This window comes from Xyrauchen texanus, chromosome 29, assembly GCF_025860055.1.
Source record: "Xyrauchen texanus isolate HMW12.3.18 chromosome 29, RBS_HiC_50CHRs, whole genome shotgun sequence".
NCBI lineage: Eukaryota > Metazoa > Chordata > Actinopteri > Cypriniformes > Catostomidae > Xyrauchen > Xyrauchen texanus.
Window position 1 is genome coordinate 14,375,209 of NC_068304.1, and position 23,202 is coordinate 14,398,410.

The following is a 23,202-nucleotide window of genomic DNA, read 5'->3' on the forward strand; positions in this document are numbered from 1 at the left end:
TTGCTGTATGGTTGGTTAGTCTCCACCACAGGTTCGTAGCATATGGATGAGGAGGGCTGGGATGGTCCATCCAGGACTCAGATAAGCTTGCTAAAAAATCATCTGCTGTTTCTCGTACTCGTCTCGGTCGCAATGTATGGTTAACTGAAGCAGTACCATTCATCATCATCCTCACAGGCTCAAGATCAATGCATTTTTTTGGATTGAGCAGTAAAACAATCAATAATGACAGAACAACCAGTACGCATGTCGTAGCTCTCAGACCGCAGTGTCCAGGAAGTCTCATAGGATGCCATGGTCGTCGGTGTAGCTCCATATTGCTCCCAGTGGCCTTAATTGATCTGGGTCATTCAAGTCCAGCCCGTGTCACTGCGTGTTCAGCTCACAATACACTGGCTGTGTGTGCCTGTCTTTCCCAGAAATAACGACTTTAATCCCCCCCCAAAGAAAGTATGAATAACAATGGAAAGTTACCACAGGCCTCGATGTGAACTTTGTTTTATCTTATCACAAGTAGCGATAGGGTAAAAATGTTGTCCATCTCCAAACTTTCCCATAAGAAAGTTTGTAATCATCTGCTGGTCAGATGAAGTCAGAAACAATGAGTCTGTGAGACAGAGAGAAGGACAGAGGTTTAGTGAGACAGTATTGAATCTCTCACACTGTAGAATGGGGAGGCATAAAAAAGGCACCAAACCTGTAAGATCAGATCTATGGTCACAGGCTGGAGGGATTGATTCTATGATAAAGACGCTGCAGAAAGCTGATATTTTGAATAGAAACACAGAATATTCCTCAGAGATGTGGTCCCAACTTGCCATAGATTTACTTAATGAAGACACACAGAAAAATCGCCATTGGTTATGGGTCGTCTGGAATCATAACCGCAGAGGCCTGAGAGAACAAGAACATCTGGCTGCAGAAGCACCTTTGGAATCCCCACATCATACCAATGGGACTGAAGAAATCCAACCCGCAGATCAAGGTAAAATAATTAAATCACAATACTAAAATAAATAAGAAGCTTTTACAGTGTGCTTATTTATTTCAATATTTTATATTATTTGTTTAAGATAACAAAAGTATTAAAAGTTTTTATTCGCTTTGGTACTATTTTCTCAAGATGTACATTTTCCAAACTCTTAGTGCTAATATCACAACAGATCATCAAAAGTGCATTTTTTTCAAACATTTCATCATGTTTTCAATTGTGTAAGTACAATTCACAAAATCACAAAGTATCCTTTTCACAACACTAAATAAGTGTTTCATCTACATAAATGTTTGATTCACAGTCACTGTCTCTTACTATCAAACTTTTGATTTGCATCTCTTTTTGTTTAGTTTACTACATTTGTCTATTATTTAATCCAAATGATCTTAATGGTTAATCAATGCATCATTTGGTACACCTATGCATTTCTATAGATATTGATTCAATACACAGTTTCTATAGAACTTGTTTGCAATTTTTCGATATGGATAACCAAATGAATTATTTTTACATAAGTGATTTATAGATATTAACCACCACAATGTTGAAAGTGTGTGCACAAGCATGTGTGTGTGTGTGTGTGTGTGTGTGTGTGTGTGTGTGTGTGTGTGTGATGTGAGAGAGAGAGAGAGAGAGAGAGATACAGATAAATTTGTCATTTGTGCAAACACTGTAAAGCAGAATAGAGTGTAAGGGAGAGGAAACACTCAATGAAAACATCAGATTGATCAGAGATGCATCAGTGGAAGGAAGACAGATGGAATAAAATGCATTTTACATTACAGTATGTATGCCATGTGATACTGTAAAAATGGTAGTTACATTATTGTAACTCAACCTTCATCTGTAAAGGTCCACTACTGTATAGATTTGGTCAAAGATTGAAATCATTCACTGTATTACCAGCAAACTCTGTTAGCACAGAACCTCATAGCTGTACTTCATCACACCTTTTGATAACACACTGGATAATATTACAAACATTATGGATTCAATTACTTCTAATGTGGCAACTGTAGCCTGTATTACTGTATTGTAATTAATTCAGCAACAATGGTGATTTGAAACATGTATCTTGCATTGTTTGCTGTTGAATGAAGTGATTGTTAAAAGTACTAAATTGAAAGAAGATCATACTGTTTCGGGGATTAAACCAAACGTCCTCATGACATATTACAATAATCTTGTGTTTGAAACAATGATTATGTGGACTGAAAAGTGTATAACTGTAATGAAAGCATAAGATCAGGTTTTGAAAGAATGACTAGCTGTGTTACAAGCAGGGTTCGAATTATGATTTCATCTTTGTGGGGGTCTCTTAAAAAAAAAAAAAGTAGCCTATAAGCAGGCGTTGTGTATGTGATAAATAATTGCTTAACACTGCACTTGATTCTTTTGATTTCAATGTTTATTAATACAGGAGTAGAGAAACGAGTAGACTGTCCTCTGATTATGTTTTTTGTTTTTTTGAAATAAACACGAATTTTGCCAAAGTTGTACCTGATGTTGGTAGCAGTCTTTTTATTTTTGGTGGCATGGTTGCTGGTTCTGAAATTTACACTATTTCTAAAATATTCTAACTGATCCCCCAGCGTGAGTTATTCTAGGTGACCGTTATTTAGTACCTGTCTCTTTAATGTTTCCATGGTGACGCATCATTGCTTGTCACGTTACACAGTGCAACCACAACACAGCGCTGAATGAATGATGATCTGCTTTTATGTCATTTTTCCTTTTTTATACAAAATATTCACAAATGTATTAGCTATAACATGAAACACTGATATTCCGATTGTCAAATATGTGCAAGTGGATGTGTTTTTTTGTTTAAACGCCTTTATAACGATCGCGTTAAGTTAGTTGAGCTGTATGTTCGATGGGCGGCATGGGATCAATTCCATGCCACATATATTTGCAAAAATATAAAGTATTGCAAAATAAAATAAAGTTTTGCAAAACAAAAAAAGTATTGAGCAAAAAAAAAAAAATTTTTTTTAAAACAAAAATGAAGTATCACAAACGTAAAATAAAATATCGAGAGAAAAAAATTAAGTTTTGCAAACAAAAATAAAGAATTGCAAAATATAAATAAAATATAGCAAAAACCAATATATAATTAATTGCAAAAATCAATGACTGCTGTAAAAGAAACTAAAGAACTTTGATCCTTTTTATCTCTGCAACAGATTTTTAGGCAGCAATGATTTTGCCACACATCATTTTCTTTGCAATGCCTACTAATTATTTTGCAATGCTCCTTTTAATCTGCATTTCCATCACGTGTGAGCTCGTGATGCCGTTTTGCCTTTGCGCTTCACTTTTCTCTGCGTTTCACTTTATGGCACTGTTTTGACGTGGGGGTGGAGTCAGGGGATTGGGGCGTGTACAACGGGCTCGGTGATGCCTCCCTGGAAGTTACATCATTAGCTTGAGACACGGATCAAACATCATGGCTGAGCACAGGCATGCAGGTGGATCTCAGGTATGTAAAGTTGATTGTTTCCTTTTATTTAATTAGCATTAAATGTGCTTTAACAGCGTTTGCTTCAGATAAAGAAGTTAGAGATCAGTTAAAGCGGTGGATTTATTAGCCATACTCGCTAACATAGCCAGCATCTGCAATTTTTTCTCTCTCAATTGACTGGACTATTGATTGATTCTTATGTTTACTTTATAGATTATAATTGTCTATACCATAGTATGTTGTCTTCTAAAAAAAAATGTAAACTCCATGTTTGTTGGCGTTTAGACTTTCGAAAACATTTTCACTGTGGTGGAAAAAACTTGCTGTACACAAAGCGAGGCACGCACCTTCCGGGGCAGTCTAGCAGCTAATATATAATATATATAGGCCTATGTATTTATATAGTCTAGCACTATTATATATTACAAAAAAAGATCGTATAATGTAGGACTATCTGCGTTCGCTTGGCGCTCCATTTGATCCATATTATTCTATTTTATTCAATACATTTTTAGGGTGATGACGATATAAAATATGACGACAGACATTAGAAGCTTCATTCTAAAACCTCAATAGAAGTGTCGAATGTAAATATGACATGACATTTGGTACAGTCTAGTATGAACGGTCAGAATGACCACTATGGCCATTCTAGTAGTTATAGACTTCCGGTAGTTCTCGTGTAATTAGTGTCCTTTGGAAGATCAAAGCGTGTCTCAGCCATGACAGTATTACAAATGTCATAGACAGTAATGTCTTTGTATTGAAGGCCAAGTTTAAAATATATCTCTATAAATTCATACGCATCCAGCTAAAATAGAGCTCCTGGCAGGATTTTGAGGGATCTCATTAATTCAGAAAAACAGAGCAAAAACTTTTTTTTCCATGAAAAATTATCTCGTAATTCTGAGATAATTAAGTAGTTAATTCAGAAAAACAGAGTACATTTTTTTTTTCTCAAGTGAATGCAATACGCTTCCGTAGATAATAGCAGGGTTACATCAAAGGCATAGAAAACCATAACATCATAAAACTAGAAATTACTAACTCACCTGACGTTGTGGCATATTGTTGCAGTTTTCACCATTTGACTCTGTCATGTTTGATGATGGCTAGAGAAGACATCTATCCATAAAATAAATTTTTCGTCATCTTTGTGCTGCGTGGTGATTGGAGACCAACAGCCAATCACAATTGACCTTTACTTTTCCGATTGGTTGATTTTGTGGCACACTTGTAATGCTGTTGCAAGTTGAGCGAGCGTGTGTGTCAAGAGTTGAGCGAGCGTGTGTGTCAAGAGTTGAGCGAGCGTGTGTGTCAAGAGTTGAGCGAGCGTGTGTCAAGAGTTGAGCGTGTGTCAAGTTGGCGCGTGTGTCAAGAGTTGAGCCGCGTGTGTCAAGAGTTGAGCTGCGTGTGTCAAGAGTTGAGCCGCGTGTGTCAAGAGTTGAGCGCGCGTGTGTCAAGAGTTGAGCGCGCGTGTGTCAAGAGTTGAGCGCGCGTGTGTCAAGAGTTGAGCGCGCGTGTGTCAAGAGTTGAGCGCGCGTGTGTCAAGAGTTGAGCGCGTGTGTCAAGAGTTGAGCCGCGCGTGTGTCAAGAGTTGAGCCGCGTGTGTGTCAAGAGTTGAGCCGCGTGTTTGAAGAGTTGAGCGCGCGTGTGTCAAGAGTTGAGCGCGCGTGTGTGTCAAGAGTTGAGCGCGTGTGTGTGTCAAGAGTTGAGCGCGCGTGTTTGAAGAGTTGAGCGCGCGTGTGTGTCAAGAGTTGAGCGCGCGTGTTTGAAGAGTTGAGCGGGTGTGTCAAGAGTTGAGCGCGCGTGTGTGTCAAGAGTTGAGCGCGCGTGTGTGTCAAGAGTTGAGCGCGTGTGTTTGAAGAGTTGAGCGGGCGTGTCAAGAGTTGAGCGCGCGTGTCTGTGTCAAGAGTTGAGCGCGCGTGTGTGTCAAGAGTTGAGCGCGCGTGTGTGTCAAGAGTTGAGCGCGCACAGAATTAAGAGGTTGAGCGAGAGAGAGAGAGAGAGAGGGACTTGACAGAGCGCAGAGAATAAATTTGTGAGAGCACCTGAGTAAACTGCGTGAGAGGGTTATTATTGCACGTTAATATGGATAATAGCAAATACATTTATTGAGCACGGAATCGTTTTTTCTTTGCTCAAATGATTTTTTATTTGCGATTGTTAATTTCTGTTCAAAATATAATGCAATGTGCTTGCAAAATATAGTTCTCTGTGCTCAAAACTTACAATTACTCGCTCAGGAATGAGGCACATATATAACGCCATACTGCACAAGCTAATCATCTTGGAATAAGTATGTAGGTGGGTCTCTTATACAAGCATTAAAATGTATCGCTTTTAGTTTGTATGCGTTAGATTAAAAGTGTGTCGATATTATAAAATAGCAGTGACTGAGTTACAGAGAGAAAAATAAGTATTTATAAAGTTATAATCAGCCATTAAAGTCATATAAGTGAAAGTGAATACAACACAGTTGTTGTAGAGCCTCTCGAGTTCATTTCACCTGGAAACTGCAGGGAATTGTACCTGGAGACACTTATAACAAGTAAAAAAGAAGAAGAAGAAAAAAGTACAGTATGAGCATAGGTCGGCAACATGCGGCTCTAGAGCCACATGCGGCTCTTAAGCGCCGCCCTAGTGGCTCCCTGGAGCTTTATCAAAAATATGAAAATGGAAAAAAAGAATGTTTTAATAGAATTTCTGCAGGAGGAAAAACATGACAAACATTCTTAAAGTTTTTCAACGTTGTAAAAATGTGTGTAATAAATATTTAATTTCAACATTTCTGTCAACGAAGAATTTACGTCATAGACTGCGACACACGTTTCTGTCAGATCGGCGTGACAAACAAACAAACAAACAAACAAACCGGCGGGTGTGTCATGGGCCATGGATCCCAAGGGAAAAAAAAGAGAAAGATAGCTGAGGAGAACAGAGGATTCAACAGTTCTTGGACCGAATCATTTGCTTTCATTGCCAATGCGGAGGGATTGCCTGCATGTTTGCTTTGTAATGAGAAGTTGTCAAATAACAAAAAGAGTAATGTGGAAAGAATGCTACATTTGCAGTCAAGTACCCAGTTGGGAGTGAGAGAAAAAGTGCGATTGCATTACTTCTGGAGAAATTAGAGGAGCGCAAAGATAAATTTAAGAAGTGGATTGCATCGCCAAACTCCACTACTGCTGCTAGTTTTGTTGCAACCCGGGAGATAATAAAGCGTGGGAAACCGTTCACAGATGGTGACTACATGAAGGATTCATTCATTAAAATATCAGAGCACCTATTTTCAGACTTCAAAAACAAAACCGAGATAATACAGAAAATTAAAGACATGCCTCTCTCCGCAAAGACAGTGAAGGAAAGGGCCATTAAAATGGCAGGCAACATCACCAATCAGCAAATCCTGCGTGAAGATTAAAGTTTCTTACATGCCCGATGTTGAGAACGTATCGGTTACCTAACGTAACCTCGGTTCTCTCTAGATGAGGGAACGAGTATTGCGTAAGCTAGCTTACGCTACGGGAAAGATTCATCTTTTCTGAGATATTGAAGCCAAAAAATTATCCTTAATTTTTGTATCCATTGTCAACGCAGTCGCGGCAGCTGCAGACCTTGGCGGGCTAGCTAGCGAGCTCATAGGTTGCTCTGCGGCAACTGCTGCAGCCTATAGACGAGCTTGGGCGAACTCGCATCCAATGAGGAAGCGTCCAGCGCTCACTGCATCAAAGCCCGCCAAAAGGGCGTGACTAGAGTGCATATAAGCGTGGTTACGTAGGCTGGAACCCTGGTTTTCATTGACTGAAGCGAAAAGTACGCTGCGTGGCGCGAGCACGGCCGGCTACGCAATACTCGTTCCCTCATCTAGAGAGAACCGAGGTTACGTTAGGTAACCGATACGTTCTCTTACGAGAGGTTCTCTCGTATTGCGTAAGCTAGCTTACGCTCACGGGAACCCATTGTCAGCGCCGTCGTGCTCAAGCATCCACTGTATAAGCCCCAGGGAATTAAGGGGGACCGGGGAGCCCTTATGAGTGGGGAAATAATATTTGGCCGGCAAGAATCGCGGGTCATTGATTGTGTAATACATAAGCACATAGTAGGGCCGGGAGCGACAGAGCGGCGGTGCGGTCTGTGTGGAATGTGTCCCATCAGTGCAGCTCACCAGGGGAGCTGTAGCGTGATAAACCGCTAGTAGTTTTGCCTGCAGAGCGGGCACTTCCATATTGTAAAATCTGACAAAGGTGGAGGGAAGTCCATCCCGCTGCCACACATATGTCGTGAATGGAAATTCAGCTGGACCATGCCCACGAGGATGCCATGCCTCTAGTGGAGTGAGCCCTAATGCCCAGCGGGCATGGCAGGTCTTTGTGGCGTATGCAGCAGCAATAGCGTCCACTATCCATCTAGATAGTGTCTGTTTCGAGCGCGAGACCTTTGGTGCGCCCTCCGAGCGAAGCGAAAGCTGCTCGGGCGTCTGAAAGCAGCGGGCGTGCAGTATACAATCTCAGTGCTCTGACCGGGCAAAGGAGATTGGCGTCGCGTTCAGCTATCCGGTGCTGGCAGCGCCGATAGGAAATGACCTGTGCTCTGAAAGGAGTACCGATCACCTTGGGAACATAGCCGTGTCTAGGCTTTAAAATGACCTTGGAGTCACTTGGTCCAAACTCAAGACACGCTGGCGCTGACAGACAGCGTGAAGGTCTCCACACGTTTGACTGATGACAGGGCAGTCAGAAAAGCGGTTTTGAGTGAAAGGTATTTCAAATCCACGGATTGAAGTGGTTCGAAAGGGGGCTTTCATAGTTTCGAGAACTATAGAAAGATCCCAGATAGGAACCGATGGAAGCGCGGGGGTTCATCCTTCTAGCTCCCCTGAGGAAGCGGATGACCAGCTCGTTTTTACCCCATGACTGGCCGTGCAGGGGTTCAGCGACGCAGCGCCGCCAGCGGCCGCCACATACACTTTGGCGTGGATGGGGATCTGCCCTCATCCAGCAGCTCTTGTAGAAATACTGAGCAGCGGCGACACCCCACATGTCCGTGGGTCCAGGTCTCTGTCGGTGCACCATTTTGAGAACACAGACCATTTTGGCGCATAGAGTCTTCTCGTGGAAGGGGCTCTAGCGTGTATGATGGTGTTTATTACTCCTTCTGGCAGAGCGGCGGGTGGTCGTTGATCACCACGCATGCAGCCCAGCGCTCTGGGTGGGGATGCCAGATTGTGCCGCTGAGCTTGAGAGGAGATCTGCTCTCACTGGGATGGGCCCGCGGCTGTCAGTGACAGCTGCGTAAGCTCCGGGAACCATGTCTGATTCTCCCAACGCGGGGCTATGAGGAGCACCGAGTGGCCGTTTCCCTGATCCTCTGCATTACCTGTGGCAATAGCGAGGCGGGAGGGAAGGCGTAAAGCGGGCGTCTGGGCCAGTCCTGGGCCAGCGCGTCCTCGCTTCGAGAAAAATACTGGGCAGTGAGAGTTCTCTTTGGGCGCTAAAGAGGTCTATCTCTGCTCTGCCGAATAGGTGCCATAGCGTCTGGACTGTTTGGCGTGCAGGGACCATTCCCTGGGGAATATTGTCTCTGGACAGTCTGTCGGGCCGTCGTTCAGGTGGCCTGGCACGTCGCGTCGCCCTCAGCGGCGCAGGTGGCACTGGGACCAACTCAGTATGCGTTTTGTCAGATGGAAGAGGTTCCTGGATCTGACACCGCCCTGGCGGTTTAGGTAGGATACCACAGATCTGTTGTCGAGCGGACCAGGGCGTGGTGACCCTGAATGACGGGAGAAAGCGCCGCGGCGTGCTCGACCGCTATCATTTCCAGACAATTTATGTGAAGGAGCTTTTCCTGAACTGACCATAGGCGAAAACCGGAGAGCCCTCGCGGACCGCGCCCCAACCCGTGTTGGGCGGCGTCTGTCGAGATGACTTTCGGCGAGATACAGCTCCCATTGTCACTCCCGCTGATACCATTCGGCCACTGTCCAGGGCTGCAGAGCTGATATGCAGGTCTGAGTCACCTTGATGGGCTGGCGGCCTGTGGCCCAAGCCCGGCGAGGCGCGGTGTTTAGCCAATGCTGAAGCGAGCATGTGCAGTAAACCCAGCTGAAGTACTGCTGCGGCTGAGGCCATGTAACCTAGCACTCTCTGGAATTTCTTCAGAAGCGTGAGGCTGTTCATCTGAAAAGATCGCGGCTAGTCAAGCTGAACACGGCGTCTTGCGCTGTGTAGATAAGCGAGCCGTCATTGCCACGGAGTCTAGTTCTATTCCCAGGAAGGAAATGGTCTGACTGGGCTGTAGTGAGCTCTTGGTCCAATTGACTGCAAGACCCAAACTGTTCAGATGGCTGAGGAGAACTGCTCTGTGAGACAGAAGCTCCATATGTGACTGAGCCATAATCAGCCAGTCGTCCAAATAGTTCAGAATTCGCAAACCCTGACTCCGCGGGAGTGCGGCGCCGCATCCATGCGCTTCGTGAAAGTACGAGGTGCTAAGGACAGGCCGAGCGGAAGGACGGTGTATTGATAAACCTGGCCGTCGAGGCGAATCTCAAGAATGGCCTGTGACGGGATTTATCTGAATCTGAAAGTATGCATCTTTCAGATCGAGAGAAATAAACCAGTCCCCTAGGCACATCTTGCGAGGAGTTTCCTGATTGTAAGCATTTTGAGCGGTCTTTTGCAAGCACCTTGTTCAAAACCCTGAGATCTAATATGGGTCTGAGGCGCCGTCTTTCTTGGGAACAAGAAAATAACGGCTGTAAAGCCCGACTTCGCTCAGAGAGGGTGGCACTTTTCTATGGCCCTTTTGCACAGAAGGCTTGCTATTTCTGAGCGAAGCATGCACGCTGCTTCCGTGTTCACAGTGGTTTCGAGCGGCTCTGAAGCGAGGGCGGCGATCGAACTGTAGCAAATAGCCCTGTTGTATTGTGCTTAACACCCACTTGGATATCCCTGGAATAGCTTCCCACGCTTTGAAGCGTAGCGCTAGAGGGTGAATGGCCAATTCAGCTCTGATTGCCGCACACAGAGCTGAACAAAATGTGTGGCGGCGTTTAGTGTGTTCATGCATGATTGCTCGCAGACAGCATGAACAGGCTGTTTTGTGAGTGACTTCCGATTGGAATGAATGGGGAAAGAGTCACATCTGTTACGTGATCGCGTAAGCATAGTCATGAGCACGGGACTTACACACAGAGGAATGGTTGCTGGCCGTGTAACAGAGCGGGCAGAGAATGGGCAGCGCTGCGCATTTGCGAGCGCATTTATTGACTCTAAGCGCTCGGCGGTTCAGTAACCGCTTTATGTGGCGTGCTCTGGTGGGGACCACGAGACATGCAGTGCTTGTGTGCAGAAGTGAACACTGGATTGTGGGCACATTTTCTACACATAGGGCTGGTCGTGTGACAGAGCGGGCAGAGAATGGTAGCGCCTGCGCATTTGTGAGCGCCTTCATTGACTCTGGCGCTTCGGCGGTTCAGTAACCGCTTTATGAGGCGTGCTCTGATAGGGAGCGCGGGATGTGTTATGCTTGTGTGTAGGGCGAACACTGGGTTGTGGGCACTTTTTCTACACATAAGACATGTTTGCTCTTTACAAGATTTATTTGGGTCGCCGTGAAAGCGGCGTTTGAGTCTGAGCAAGCGGGCAGTGTCACCGGCTTGTTGGCTGCTAAATTCACCACTGTAGTAGCCTGAGAGAAGGGGACTGACAGGGGTAAAGCTTTGACAGTGGTCCGGCGCGGCGGGACTGAGCCGTCGTTGTTCAACACAGTTAGGAAGACTCGGCTGCTTTCGGGTTTCAGCGTTACCTTAGATCGAGGCCAGCGGGAGGCGGTCTGCGGCGGCTGTCTGAGCCTGATCGAGGCGGCAGCCCTGTCGGCGCTGAGAAGTCTGAGATTGTTGAACTGAGGCTGTGAAGAGGCTCGTGCAGGAGGCTGATCACGTGGCGGCCTGCAGAGGAGCTAAGCGGCGCGGCAGGAAGAAGGTTCATGGCTTGGGTGGCTTTCTGGACTTCTGAGAGCGGTCAACAATGCCACTCACCGCGGAGCCGAAGAGACCGGTTGGAGAGGCGGTGCGTTGAGGAGCGTGGAGCGCTCTGCTTCTCCCATGTCGGCTAGTGTTAGCCATAAGTGTCTCTCGGTCACAGTCAGCGAGGCCATGCACTTCCCTAGAGCTTGGGCTGCAGCTTTGGTAGCCTGAAGGCGAGGTCTGTCGCGCCGTAGATCAGTAACAGCCTCTGGGTGCCTGCCTTTCTCATCCCACTCGAAGAAGGTCTGCTTGTAGGATCTGTAAAGCGGCCATTGAGTGCAGAGCAGATGCGGCTTGGCGGCGGCGGAATAAGCAGCGGCCAACATAGGCGAAGTCGCTCTGCAGGCCTTAGGCGGGAGCACAGGCTTGGAGCGCCATCTCGCGGAGGCGGACAAAGGTGTGCTGCTACCGAGTCCTCGACCGGGGGATGGAGGAGTAGCCTCTCTCAGTGGCGCCGTCCACCGGCCGAGAGAGGTGGAGGCGTGTGAGCGGGTCCTGGCTGAAAGCGGGCGTTCCACGACTTTGCAAGCTCCGTATGTAATTCCGGCAGGAAGGGGCGGCCGGGCAGCGGGTGTAAGCGGCGATGGCTTTGAAGAAAGCAGCCGTCGAGTCTGTTGGGTGCCTGCTCAGGGGCGGTGACCACTCGAGCCCGAGGCGGTCGGCGGCCTGTGTGAGGCGTGTTAACTCCCCTCGACTCGGCGCGGGTCCTGCTGGATTCCTGGGCTGAGGAGGAGGCTTGGGAGCCTGTCCACTCCTCGCTGTCGAAGCCATGATGGAACAGCAGCCCTTATCCTCCGCCTGTCATCCGAGATGGCAGCAGTCGCGGCGCTCGGCGGCAACTCTGGCGTCCGAGGCGGGGAGGGTGAGCGATGCTTTCGAGGAGAGGCTCGGCGAGGCAGTCGCTTCAACCACAGTTTCCGGCAGCCTTTGTGGCGGCGCTTCTTCCTCGCGTGGCTGAGGGTAAAGCGGCGGCGGTTTCTGCTTTGACGGCCGAGTCGAGCCCGCGGGGTCGACATCGGTAGCTCCTCGCAGAAATCGCATCCGCCCTCAGTGAGGCGAGCTCTGCGTGCCCCAGTCCCAGGCAGAGGCGCCAGATGATGTGGCGGTCTCCTGTGCTGAGAAGAGCGCGACATGAGGCACAAGTGGGCGAGGCATCTTGAAAAAGGCGCTTCGTACTCTTTTGTGAATAGTTCTTGAGAACTAGCTTGCTTAATAAAAGGATACGTCGTCGGATGGCGTAGCTTCGCAGGATGGCTGAAGGTGGCTGAGGCGGCCGGCTTCTTCTAGCGCTGTCCACGCTTGCTAGATGCCCCTCAAGCGGCAGCGGCTTCCAGGTCAGCGATGCGGAGAGCTTCGCTGAAGAGATGAAAATCAGGGTTCCAGCCTACTGAACTACGCTTATATGCACTCTAGTCACGCCCTTTTGGCGGGCTTTGATGCAGTGTGCGCGGACGCCTCTCATTGGATCGCGAGTTAAGCCCAAGCTCGTCTATAGGCTGCAGCAGTTGCCGCAGAGCAACCTATGAGCTCGCTAGCTAGCCCGCTCAAGGTCTGCAGCTGCCGCACTGCGTTGACAATGGATACAAAAATTAAGGATAATTTTTTGGCTTCAATATCTCAGAAAAGATGAATCTTTCCCGTAGCGTAAGCTAGCTTACGCAATACGAGAGAACCTCTCGTAAGAGAACCTGTCCAGTGATGTCCGAAAACAGAAGTCACATTAAACGGGTTAGCTAGCACATAATTAGTAACAAAGTGGCTTTTTTATAAAGTGATTTCTTATTTTTGTCAGCATATTTGGAATGACACATAGGGGTATTATTGTGTTTTGTTGCTCAGGTCCGAGGATGGCTGCATTATTGTGCGTGTCAAAAGGGAAGAGGATGATGCTGCATTTTACCCTTGCACTTACGTGGCATTTGCTAAAGAGATGGGGACAATGCACAGAAATCGAAGTTAGACTATTATTTTTGTCAAGGGCATGACTGGGCTGCTTTTATGTTTTTAGTGCGTTTTACACTGTTTTAATGCATGTTTTAAAGACTTTTCCAGTTCGTTTCAAAAGGCTGCTGTTTTATTGCACTGTCTGTTGCCCAGATAAGGGGGGAAAGAGAAGAGGATTGTATTGTAGCTTATTGTATTATTGAGGATTGAAGAGGACTGCATTTTATTTCCATGGGGAGGTCTGAAATTACAGGTGGCCTATGCACGTTGCACATTTTGTTGTTGTTTCGAATACTAAAGTAAAAATGACATCAAAAATCTGATTTCTTTATTGTATTTCTTTAATTTCATAAATGCAAGGAAACATAAAACATTAAAATTATAATGGAAGTGAAACTTAAAGCACCACCGTACAGTAGATTAGTCACGTGGTGCGTCATTCTCTCCAGGATGCGCTGCAGGGAACATAAACATTTAATCATGAATGCTCATTATGTATTTGTAGCCTACTTATCATTTTGATACTAGGTGGCAAACAAAGCTAATATAACACTTACAGCATGTGTTGCATTCATTATAAGGGTTATATAAGGCTTTTAATTTTTTGCGGCTCCAGACAGATTTTCTTTCTTTTTTTTTTTTTTGTCCAATATGGCTCTTTAAACGTTTTGGGTTGCCGACCACTGGTATAGAGAGTTGTTTTCACTATTAGACCAGGTTGAGCAAAACACAGAACACTGCAGATAACACCCTCTGGCGGCAAACTCATGTATTACAAATTATAGAGCTTCTGATGAATTAATTTTGTTTAAATATAGATAAATCTTATATTAAAACAGACATTTTCCGTTTCGTGTATCATCTGTGTGCATTCTGTCTTAAAAAGCTCAGGAATGGGTCAATGTAGTGCTGTAGAAACTTCTTACTGGTGTCCAGTATGTTTTCACGCAGCTTTTGTTGTGCCATTATCTTGATTATGGAAAAGCTTTTACAGCATTAAAAGTTAAAATTCCATTTTAGAATTTAACATAGCTGAAAAATAGAACAAAGAGATAACCGAACAATATTGCAAATAGACTCCAATATACATAAATATCATCCCTTTTCAGATGCTATATTTATAAAATGTACCAACAGCAAACCGTTTGCATTCCAATGAGTTTATTCTGCAAAATTCTTGTCAATAATCAGGAAATACAGTTTACATGTAGCTACAAACCTTGAAAATGCATCATGTCCCAAGTATGAGGGTAATACAAATTTAAATAAAGTGACAACTACATTGATGAGTGATAATTTACCACAGATGTGTCATCAACTATCATCAAAAATAAATAGAATATATTCTTTATATAAAACAAAGATAGGAAATCAAATTTGAACAAATCAAGGGCATGTTTTCTGCAGGGAACACGGTCTGAATGAATGGACTGACATTATCAGCATCAGAAACTCAAGTATGAAATGTGAACTACGGAATGAAGTTAGAAGCCAGCATGCCACTAGAACTCACTGACACAGAAACAGATATTTTAAGTCTTATAAAGATGAGCAGTACCTTTAGCATTGGGCTAATAGTAAAGAGGTCCTACATTCTACACCCAAATCAAATGTATGGAGATAATATTGAGTTACAGTACGTAACTCTGTTTGTGCACGATACTTCATACATATTCTTCTTTTTCCATTCTTTTTTGTCTGATTACATAAAAGCATGAAAAATTATCATGTTGTTTTACAGACAAATATCTGACCGGTTTCTCTGTTTGTTTCCTATGAAAAAGAATTGTCAAACACAACACACATTAATGAGCAGCAGAAATTATGCTAAAGATGAGACATCTGAGATGGGTTGGAGCTAAATCTAAACATCTAAACTTAAAACAACATGAAGGAATGACTGTAGTTTGTATGTAATCCCAGGCATACATATGCGGTGTGTTACATGGAATCATTTATTTGGCAGTTGCCTTCTAGGTATGCATTGATCTGACCCAGAATAAACAGATGATCATTTGTGAATGTATAATAATGTCTGGGAGTTTGCAAGCGATCAGTATAAGTTGCCAAAATGTACATTTACAATATCACATATGAGCCATCGTGAGCCATGTTCTGATCATCTAGTGATCCTCATGGAGTGACTGATTCTGCTGCAAGAGACACAAGCAGTAAACACAATTCAAACACACTTGTTCTAGTACTGGAGTCTGGGACCCCTTGTAGTCAACCTTTTGACTATGAACCATATGTGACTTTTCAGACATGAATCAAATGTGCTTCTCATCATGTTCATTTCATAGTGTCATTAAACTTTAACAGAGACTTTTGACTTTGTACCTTCAAACAGCATAAACATCACAACAATCCAGGAGCGTGTTATAATATATATATATATATATATATATATATATATATATGAAGTGATATTATAAGTCAAAAGAAGTCAACAATATTTCCATATTCCACAAACTGACAATTAAAAATAGCGCATATAATTCTACAGTCGAAAGCAATCTATTTTGTAAATGAGTTGGTCAATCTGTCCTGTTCACACAGGACTTGTTCTTGCATCCTGTCTGTGCTATTTTTAATTGTCAGTTTTAGAACACCTCACTTGCATTTAGCATTTGTTAACGTTGTTATCAGTTATGATCAAATCAACTCGTATTTTGAGTCATTTATAATGCTCATTAGAACAAATGTCTGTCTCCTACCATTTTTACTGTAGTTTACCTGCTCATGATGATTACCTGATCATCAAATAAGATCCCTTTTGACAGGCAGATTAAATTCAACATGTTCTCACCCCTTGACTGCATGTCTTGTCTGAGTTTTGGATGTTGTTGTCATGGTCACCAGCCTCTGAGCCACTCTTCTCCTCTTCATTGTTTCCATCCTTCTGCAGATCTTTATCTCCCGAAAACTTCCTGGACAGCTTGGACGACATCTAAGAGAATGTTACACACAAAACATGCTTGATGAAACACCCTGATCCTAAAGGGCAGCAGGTTGCTTGTCCTGCCAGGCTGCAGTTCCTCAACCATGTTCTACTCATGAGTTAAAATCTGATAGAAATACCTACACCTATTAATACGATGTAAACATTTATAAACCTGTAATCTGCTTCAAAAAGGAGTTTGAGCACATTAAAGCTTTAATGATTTCTGTGTCTTGTCATATCACATTTTACAATGCTACACTAAACATGTTCAAGTTGTACAGTAACCCTCCCTACATATATGAACATCTAAGAGTCTGTTGCTAGGCAACAGCTGTTGCTAAGCAAGGGCTCGGCAACAGGGGTGTAAGCAATTCAGACTCATTTTCTTAAATGTATATAAAATCCTTCAGCGATGAACTCGGCTTCACACATGTCAGATTTGGTTGATTCAAGCTGAATTTATTCTGAATATTGATTTTGATGAATACTAAGATTCATCAGAGCCGCACTCATCATTCATTTGAACAAAAGTTTCATGAGGGTATGGAAATATTTAAACCTTTATCTTATTGGCAACACTCAGTGTGGAATATACAGCAAAGATAAATATTTCACCTGCGATCAATTAGAATAATTCCAAATATAGCATAATCATTTGCTTATTAGCTCAGTCAAGGAACTCTATAACTATAAACTAATTTCAGTCGCTACTTAAAGGAATAGGTCATCATCTGTTCACCCTTATCTCAAACCTGTATGACTTTTTCCTTCTGCTGAACACAACACATTTTTCTTTAGGATATATCATGTGTTTTTCTCCATACAATGCAAGTCCAAACTTTCAAGCTCAATGCATTTATGCACTTTCAATGCATAAACTGTATCAATACGACTCAAGTGGTTTAACTCATGTCCCCTAAAGCGATACAATCAGTTTTGGGTGAGAAACAGACCAAAGTTACTTCATTTTCACTACAAATCTATAAATGTCCTGTTAGTAGCATTCATTTGGAACATCATTATCTTGCAGTATGTGGACAAAAACACATCATATATCCTTCAAAGAATCTTCATTTGTGTTCGGCAGAAGAAAGTAAGTCATAAGAGTTTGAGACAGCATAAGGGTGAGTAAATGATGAGAGTAGGGATGCTGTGATTATACGGTTTTATTATTAACCGTGATTAAAATGTCACGGTTAATTTAACCACAACATTTTTTAATCCACAGTTATAACCATGAAATGCTTTATTTAGACATGGCAAATATTATATACATAATGTATAATATAATAATATAAAAGAGTTAGTCCTATAATTTTGTAAGCCTAAATGTGAAAAATCTTGTGCCTGTGTGGGTACTGCATCTGTTGCTATGGTTACGGACGGTGGCCGTGTGGTGCTTAGCTAGGTGCCGCAGACTGAACGTGAACTTTCTATTCATGTGAAACTGGGGCTTCTACACAAAAAACTCCAACATATAAGAGGAATGTGATTTACCAGATTCATATTCAACAAAAACATGATTTCAATCGTCTGTTTGGGAGCATTTAAATGACTGACTGAAGACGACGGATGTAAATTATGCAGACAGAAGTCATAGAAAGAAACACATCCAACAAATTGGACAGGATGCGCCACTAGTCGTCCTACAACAAACTAGTAAGTTTAATATTTTTTTGGCTGAGGAGAGGAAGAATTACACAGCTCACAGTCCAGATGCACTCTAAACTTTCCAAACAGCTTCAGCTTATGTAGATCACAAAGTACAAGGGAATTATTTGGTATTTTTGTATAAGTAAATTCAGAAGCACTCTCGTTGTGGAATAAGCGGATTCGGAGCTCTTTAAAGGTAACACCCCAGTGTTACATCTTAAATGTAGTTTTAATGCATTATAGCTTTATTAAAGTTCAAATAATACGGAAGCAGTTCATGTAATTAACTTCAAACTCCGACTCTGGTATTTCTCTGTTTGGTCATTGCCTCTATGAGTTGCGCGATTGTCCCAATCTAAGGGGGCGAGATTGAAACTACATCCAGCTGATGCACACTCTGTCGAGGGGGATGCTCATCCCTTGAGTGGAGCTTAATGCAGCTAGATTATAACACGATGGCTCGTGACTTATTGAATCATAATAAATGTCACTGTGGATTTCAAATCGTGAAGAAAATTGGCAGAATGCAGCTTTATTAATAAGAGAGAGTTTGTTTTTGTGAGTTAAGGAATAAGGATGGATTGAAGAACAGAAAGGTGAGAGAGGAAGTCTTCACCCCATTATACACTGCAACAAAATACATTTATGATTTGTTTGGCTTGTTTTCCAATAAAAATATCTAAAACTCATTTAAAACACTGTACATTTTCTTTAGCAGTTATACTGCAGAATATTTTTTTTTTAATCTGAGAATGTTGAATATAATATTAAAAATGAAATATTTTAAAATATCTAAACCTTTAAAAAGAAAAAAAGATTAATTCACCTGAGAAGCAGCATATAAGATATTTAGACTTGCTATTAGAGAATAGATCCTGAATATACCTATATTTTGTCTTTACTGCACTCGCAAAAGTATAACCAAGTGAAAAAATACATGTATATACAAAATACACTTATATTTATGATAAATTCTCTTAAAGCGAGTCCAAATATATTAATATGTTGCTTCTCAAGTAAATGTATCTTGTTTTAAGGATTTTTAGACTATTTTAAATGGAAAACAAGACAAAAACACTTGATAGAAATCGTTTTTTTTTTTTACAGTGAATTTCTTTAATGAATTAAACTTTAAAGTATTTTTTCCAGTTAATTCAGTGAATGTCATTTAGAGGCATTTTTAAAAGATTATTTTTTCCTCTATTGTTAGTAAGCACGTTTAATACAATCTTTTAAGTCGGTGCACAAGCTGAATAATCGGTTAAGAGCTGGTGAATAATCTTTGCAATAATCGCTGAATAGTCGAATAATCGTTCTAATAATTGTTAGATTAAACGATTATCAAAATAATCGTTAGTTGCAGCCATACTTATTATATACCTCCATTTATTTTTTGTGTATTGATCAGTTTTTATTTAAGGGCAGCCCTAGCGTCCACATATCCCCTAGAAATACATCCACTTAGATGTTTGATTATTATATGATATGCATTTTTTGCATGAGTGCGGTTGTATAATATGAAAAATTGCAAATAATCGTAAACTGGTTAAAACTCACACCGCAGCATCCCTAGAATTAACATTATTGAGGTGAACTAGTTCAACTTAAGCACATAAAGTAACAAACTTTGTGGTAGTTGTAGTCCTTATTTAGCAACTTTTAACCTTGTTTTACTCAAATCGATAAGCGCCGTTTTGAAAACCCATTTGAAGATTCCTGGCTTGAAAATGAATTTTCCGTTTTAGTTTTTAGGACTACAACAGCCATATTCACTGGCTGTGTCTCGTTTGGACGGATGCGTCCTACGGAAGTCACATTTGTCGGCTGCATACGTCATCAAGGCGGTCTCGTTTTTAATTGGGAATGCAAAAAAAGGTTAACAATTGTATAAATGGAAGTGCATATACATAAAAGGCATTGACAATAAATAAAAAAAAAATTCAAATTAAATGGGACAGCCTCGATGACATATGCGGCTGACCAGATCCTTCCAAACGAGACACAGCCACTGTGTTTTGCACTACAATTCACAGCTATCCCATCACATATTCTGCCTCTACTGACCTTTAGCATCACCTGCGATTTACACCATAATAAACCATAAACCTACATAATTTCAGAAAGATATTGATGAACATACAGCAGTATCTATTCTGAGATATATGATTTCACACTGAATGCTGATTACTCTTAAATCTGAATAAAAAGAGAACAAAAAAAAAAAAAACATGCTATTTTTGAACCTTTGAGGATGAACTCTTTTTCCGCTTGGACCCGACCTTGTCACTCTTCATTTTTCCTTCCTCTTCCTCACCAACAGAATTGCCCTCCTCTCCCTCACTGCTCGCATCAGCTGCATTTTCGCCCTCTCCTTCCATCTCCAATGAACTCTGCTGTTGCATGCCCTAAACATGCAGTTTTGGGAGCAGAGTTTGGGTTAGGGATCACATGCCTTAGCGCACACTTTTTTAGGTAATTAAAATCCAGTAACTTACCTGGTAACCAGTGAATTTGACTCCAGGATTGTTTTCAATTTCCCACAGCCCTTCATTAAATCCTTTTCTCTTGTTCGACTTTCCAAACTTGTCTTTATATTCCTTGTAGGGCAACAGGTCTTTAGGGCCCAGGAAAGCACTGCGAGATGGCAGAAACACACATTCTGTCTGATTATTGGTTATTTATACAACCGTTCATCAGGGATGTTTAACTGAAACATAAACACCTTGTTCTCACCAGGGTCAGAAATTACCTTTTTATTAAAGGGCAATATTTTCCCCCTGCATATGATTTTCAGGGGCATTTTATACCTTTATAGGGAATTTTTTTTCCCCTACAAGGTGCAATTTAAGGTGTGACATAATCCTTTTGTCAAATACTTACATTTAATCAGTTGATTAACAGAAATTCTCAAAATGAATAACTAGACTGAGAACTTATTCCCCATAAAATTAAATCAATATCAACTCATACGTTGTGCATTGTCATCAGGCCTAAATAGAGGAATTTATTATGGGTGTATTTTTTGCCCCTATATTTTGCATTTTTAGGGCAATTTTTTCACTTCAGTTGTATGGACTTACAGTGCTGAAATTTTCTTTTAAAAGTCTTTATTTGTGTTCTGCAGAAGAAAGAAAGTCACACACATCAGGGATGGCACGAGGGAGAATAAATGATGAAAGTGAAGATGAGTTTAAATTTTTGGGTGAACTATTCTTTTAATGTCTGACCCTGATTCTCACACAACATTGATTCTACTCATGCACTACACACAACAGACTTACGTCTCATGGGTGCCAAAAAAGAAGATGGGGTATTTATTAGCTGGTGGCTTCACAGCACCCTCTGGCAGCTCATCAATCTACAGGTAATCAGGAGAAATACACACGAACTAATGCTGAAATGTTTCAGCAATATTATTCAGAATATACGTGTCATAAGAGTGTAAAGGAATAAACATGGTTTTTAAAAGACCGTTACAAAATGTTTGGCCACCCAATAACCCAACAGATCAACTCATGCATATATGTAGGCCATTTAAAACTTTTTGGGTTGTACCTTTTCTCTCTTTGGTATCATAACCTGAAAATGCACCTGGAACATGGAGCGACTTCATTTAAATATTTTCCACATTAGACACAAAAAAGTTCTGATTGACACCAACAGGTACATTTCATAAGCGCAACATCATATCATATCATTAACACCTTTCAGCTATCCACATGTTTACCACATGTCATGTATTAAATCAGGACACTGCAGAGAACACGCTATGGTACTGTAAGCTTTGAATTTTGAGATCAGATTAGATGTTCTTAGATCAGTCCGATTGTCACGGTGTCAACCTCAAGACCAGATTTTTTTTTTAATATTTTTTTTTAGTTAATGGTGAAATTAGATTCATGAACAGTAATATAAGAATACGCAATAATTTGACATGATAGACTGATTCTGAAAAGTGCAGAAAACCAAATGGGTTCGCTACAAAATGAACCGTACTTGTGGGGTTCAGTTCCTCCGTCTGGCGTAATTTAACATAATTCAAATGTGTTGTAAGGGAAACGTGTTTTTCCCGCGCGGGCCGTGAGGACGGTTTACGGCCCACCTGAGCTGAAGCTGTTCTTTTAATAACAGCAGTAAAAACGCACATGAAAATATCTCGGAACCAGGCCTTTCCACCATTCAACCACTTTATAAACGTCTAAAACGACATGGAGCCTCAAACCATGTGGACAGTGCGATAAAGTCACACCACAGACTAACACATCTTGACCCGCGCAGCTGAGACATGAAGATTGTTTCCCCGCCGTTTGTTTCCTTATTTACACGCTACGCAGGGGGGTGTATGTATTGCGGCCGCGCTCCGCTCTGGTAATCGGCCTCCCCGCCGCTCTGCTCAGCTGCCGCTCGTACTCACCCTCGCCGGCCAGTGCGGGTATCCCTTCATCTTGGCGAAAACCAAATCTCCAGCTTTATATTCCCGGGGTCGTGGGCGAGCCATCGCGACTCACACACACACACACACACACTCACTGATGTGATATCCTATACGAAGTTCCGCGGGTCTCGAGCTCAGCCGCGAACGCTCGAGCATCAATGTTTTGATGGCAGTTAATAAGGAAATAAATAATGAAAGTGGTGAAAGGCCTGTAGAAACAGATCTTCCCCTCTCTTCTTCCTCAAACACTACAGCTCGGTCCTGTCGTCATAAAATGTTCATGGCACATTTGGAGGTTTTGTAATTTCATATTTTACATTCTGTCGAATGTACATTAATGTATTCTTGACACACATACACAAACACGTGTTTGAAATTTGAATTCAAAATTAGTTCATTTTTAAAAAGGGGACGCACACCAGTTGTAAACAGACATTAGAATATCCTTGTATTTATAATTTAAATCCCTAATAAACTTGCAAACATCTTAGAAATTCCCCTGTAACAATTAAATGACTCTCTAAAATGGAAATGTACACCTGAGAGGCAAAACATAATTTGAGCTTTTCTAATTTATAGTATTTATAATGTAAGATGTTATAAACAGTCCCTGGAATATTCTGAAGGCAGTCTCATTTTTTACTTGAGATGAAGAAAGATGACACCTATAATGTGTGTGATGCATAAAGAAACTATTGGTAACCTTAATTACAAACTGGAATAAATGTATGCAAGCTTG

General features: G+C 42.1%; 1 protein-coding gene across 1 annotated transcript; it reads right to left on the reverse strand.

The window, feature by feature from the left end:
- Positions 1-14,581: 14,581 nt before the first annotated feature.
- On the reverse strand, positions 14,582-22,704 carry LOC127623112 (hepatoma-derived growth factor-related protein 3-like). The gene is made up of 6 exons (XM_052097370.1): positions 22,443-22,704; positions 21,310-21,386; positions 20,524-20,662; positions 20,272-20,433; positions 16,241-16,381; positions 14,582-15,584 (listed from the first exon to the last, which is right to left on the reverse strand). The coding sequence occupies exons 1-6, from the start codon at positions 22,524-22,526 to the stop codon at positions 15,555-15,557; spliced, it is 633 nt and encodes a 210-aa protein (XP_051953330.1). The 5' UTR covers positions 22,527-22,704; the 3' UTR covers positions 14,582-15,554.
- Between the last annotated feature and the right edge of the window lie 498 nt (positions 22,705-23,202).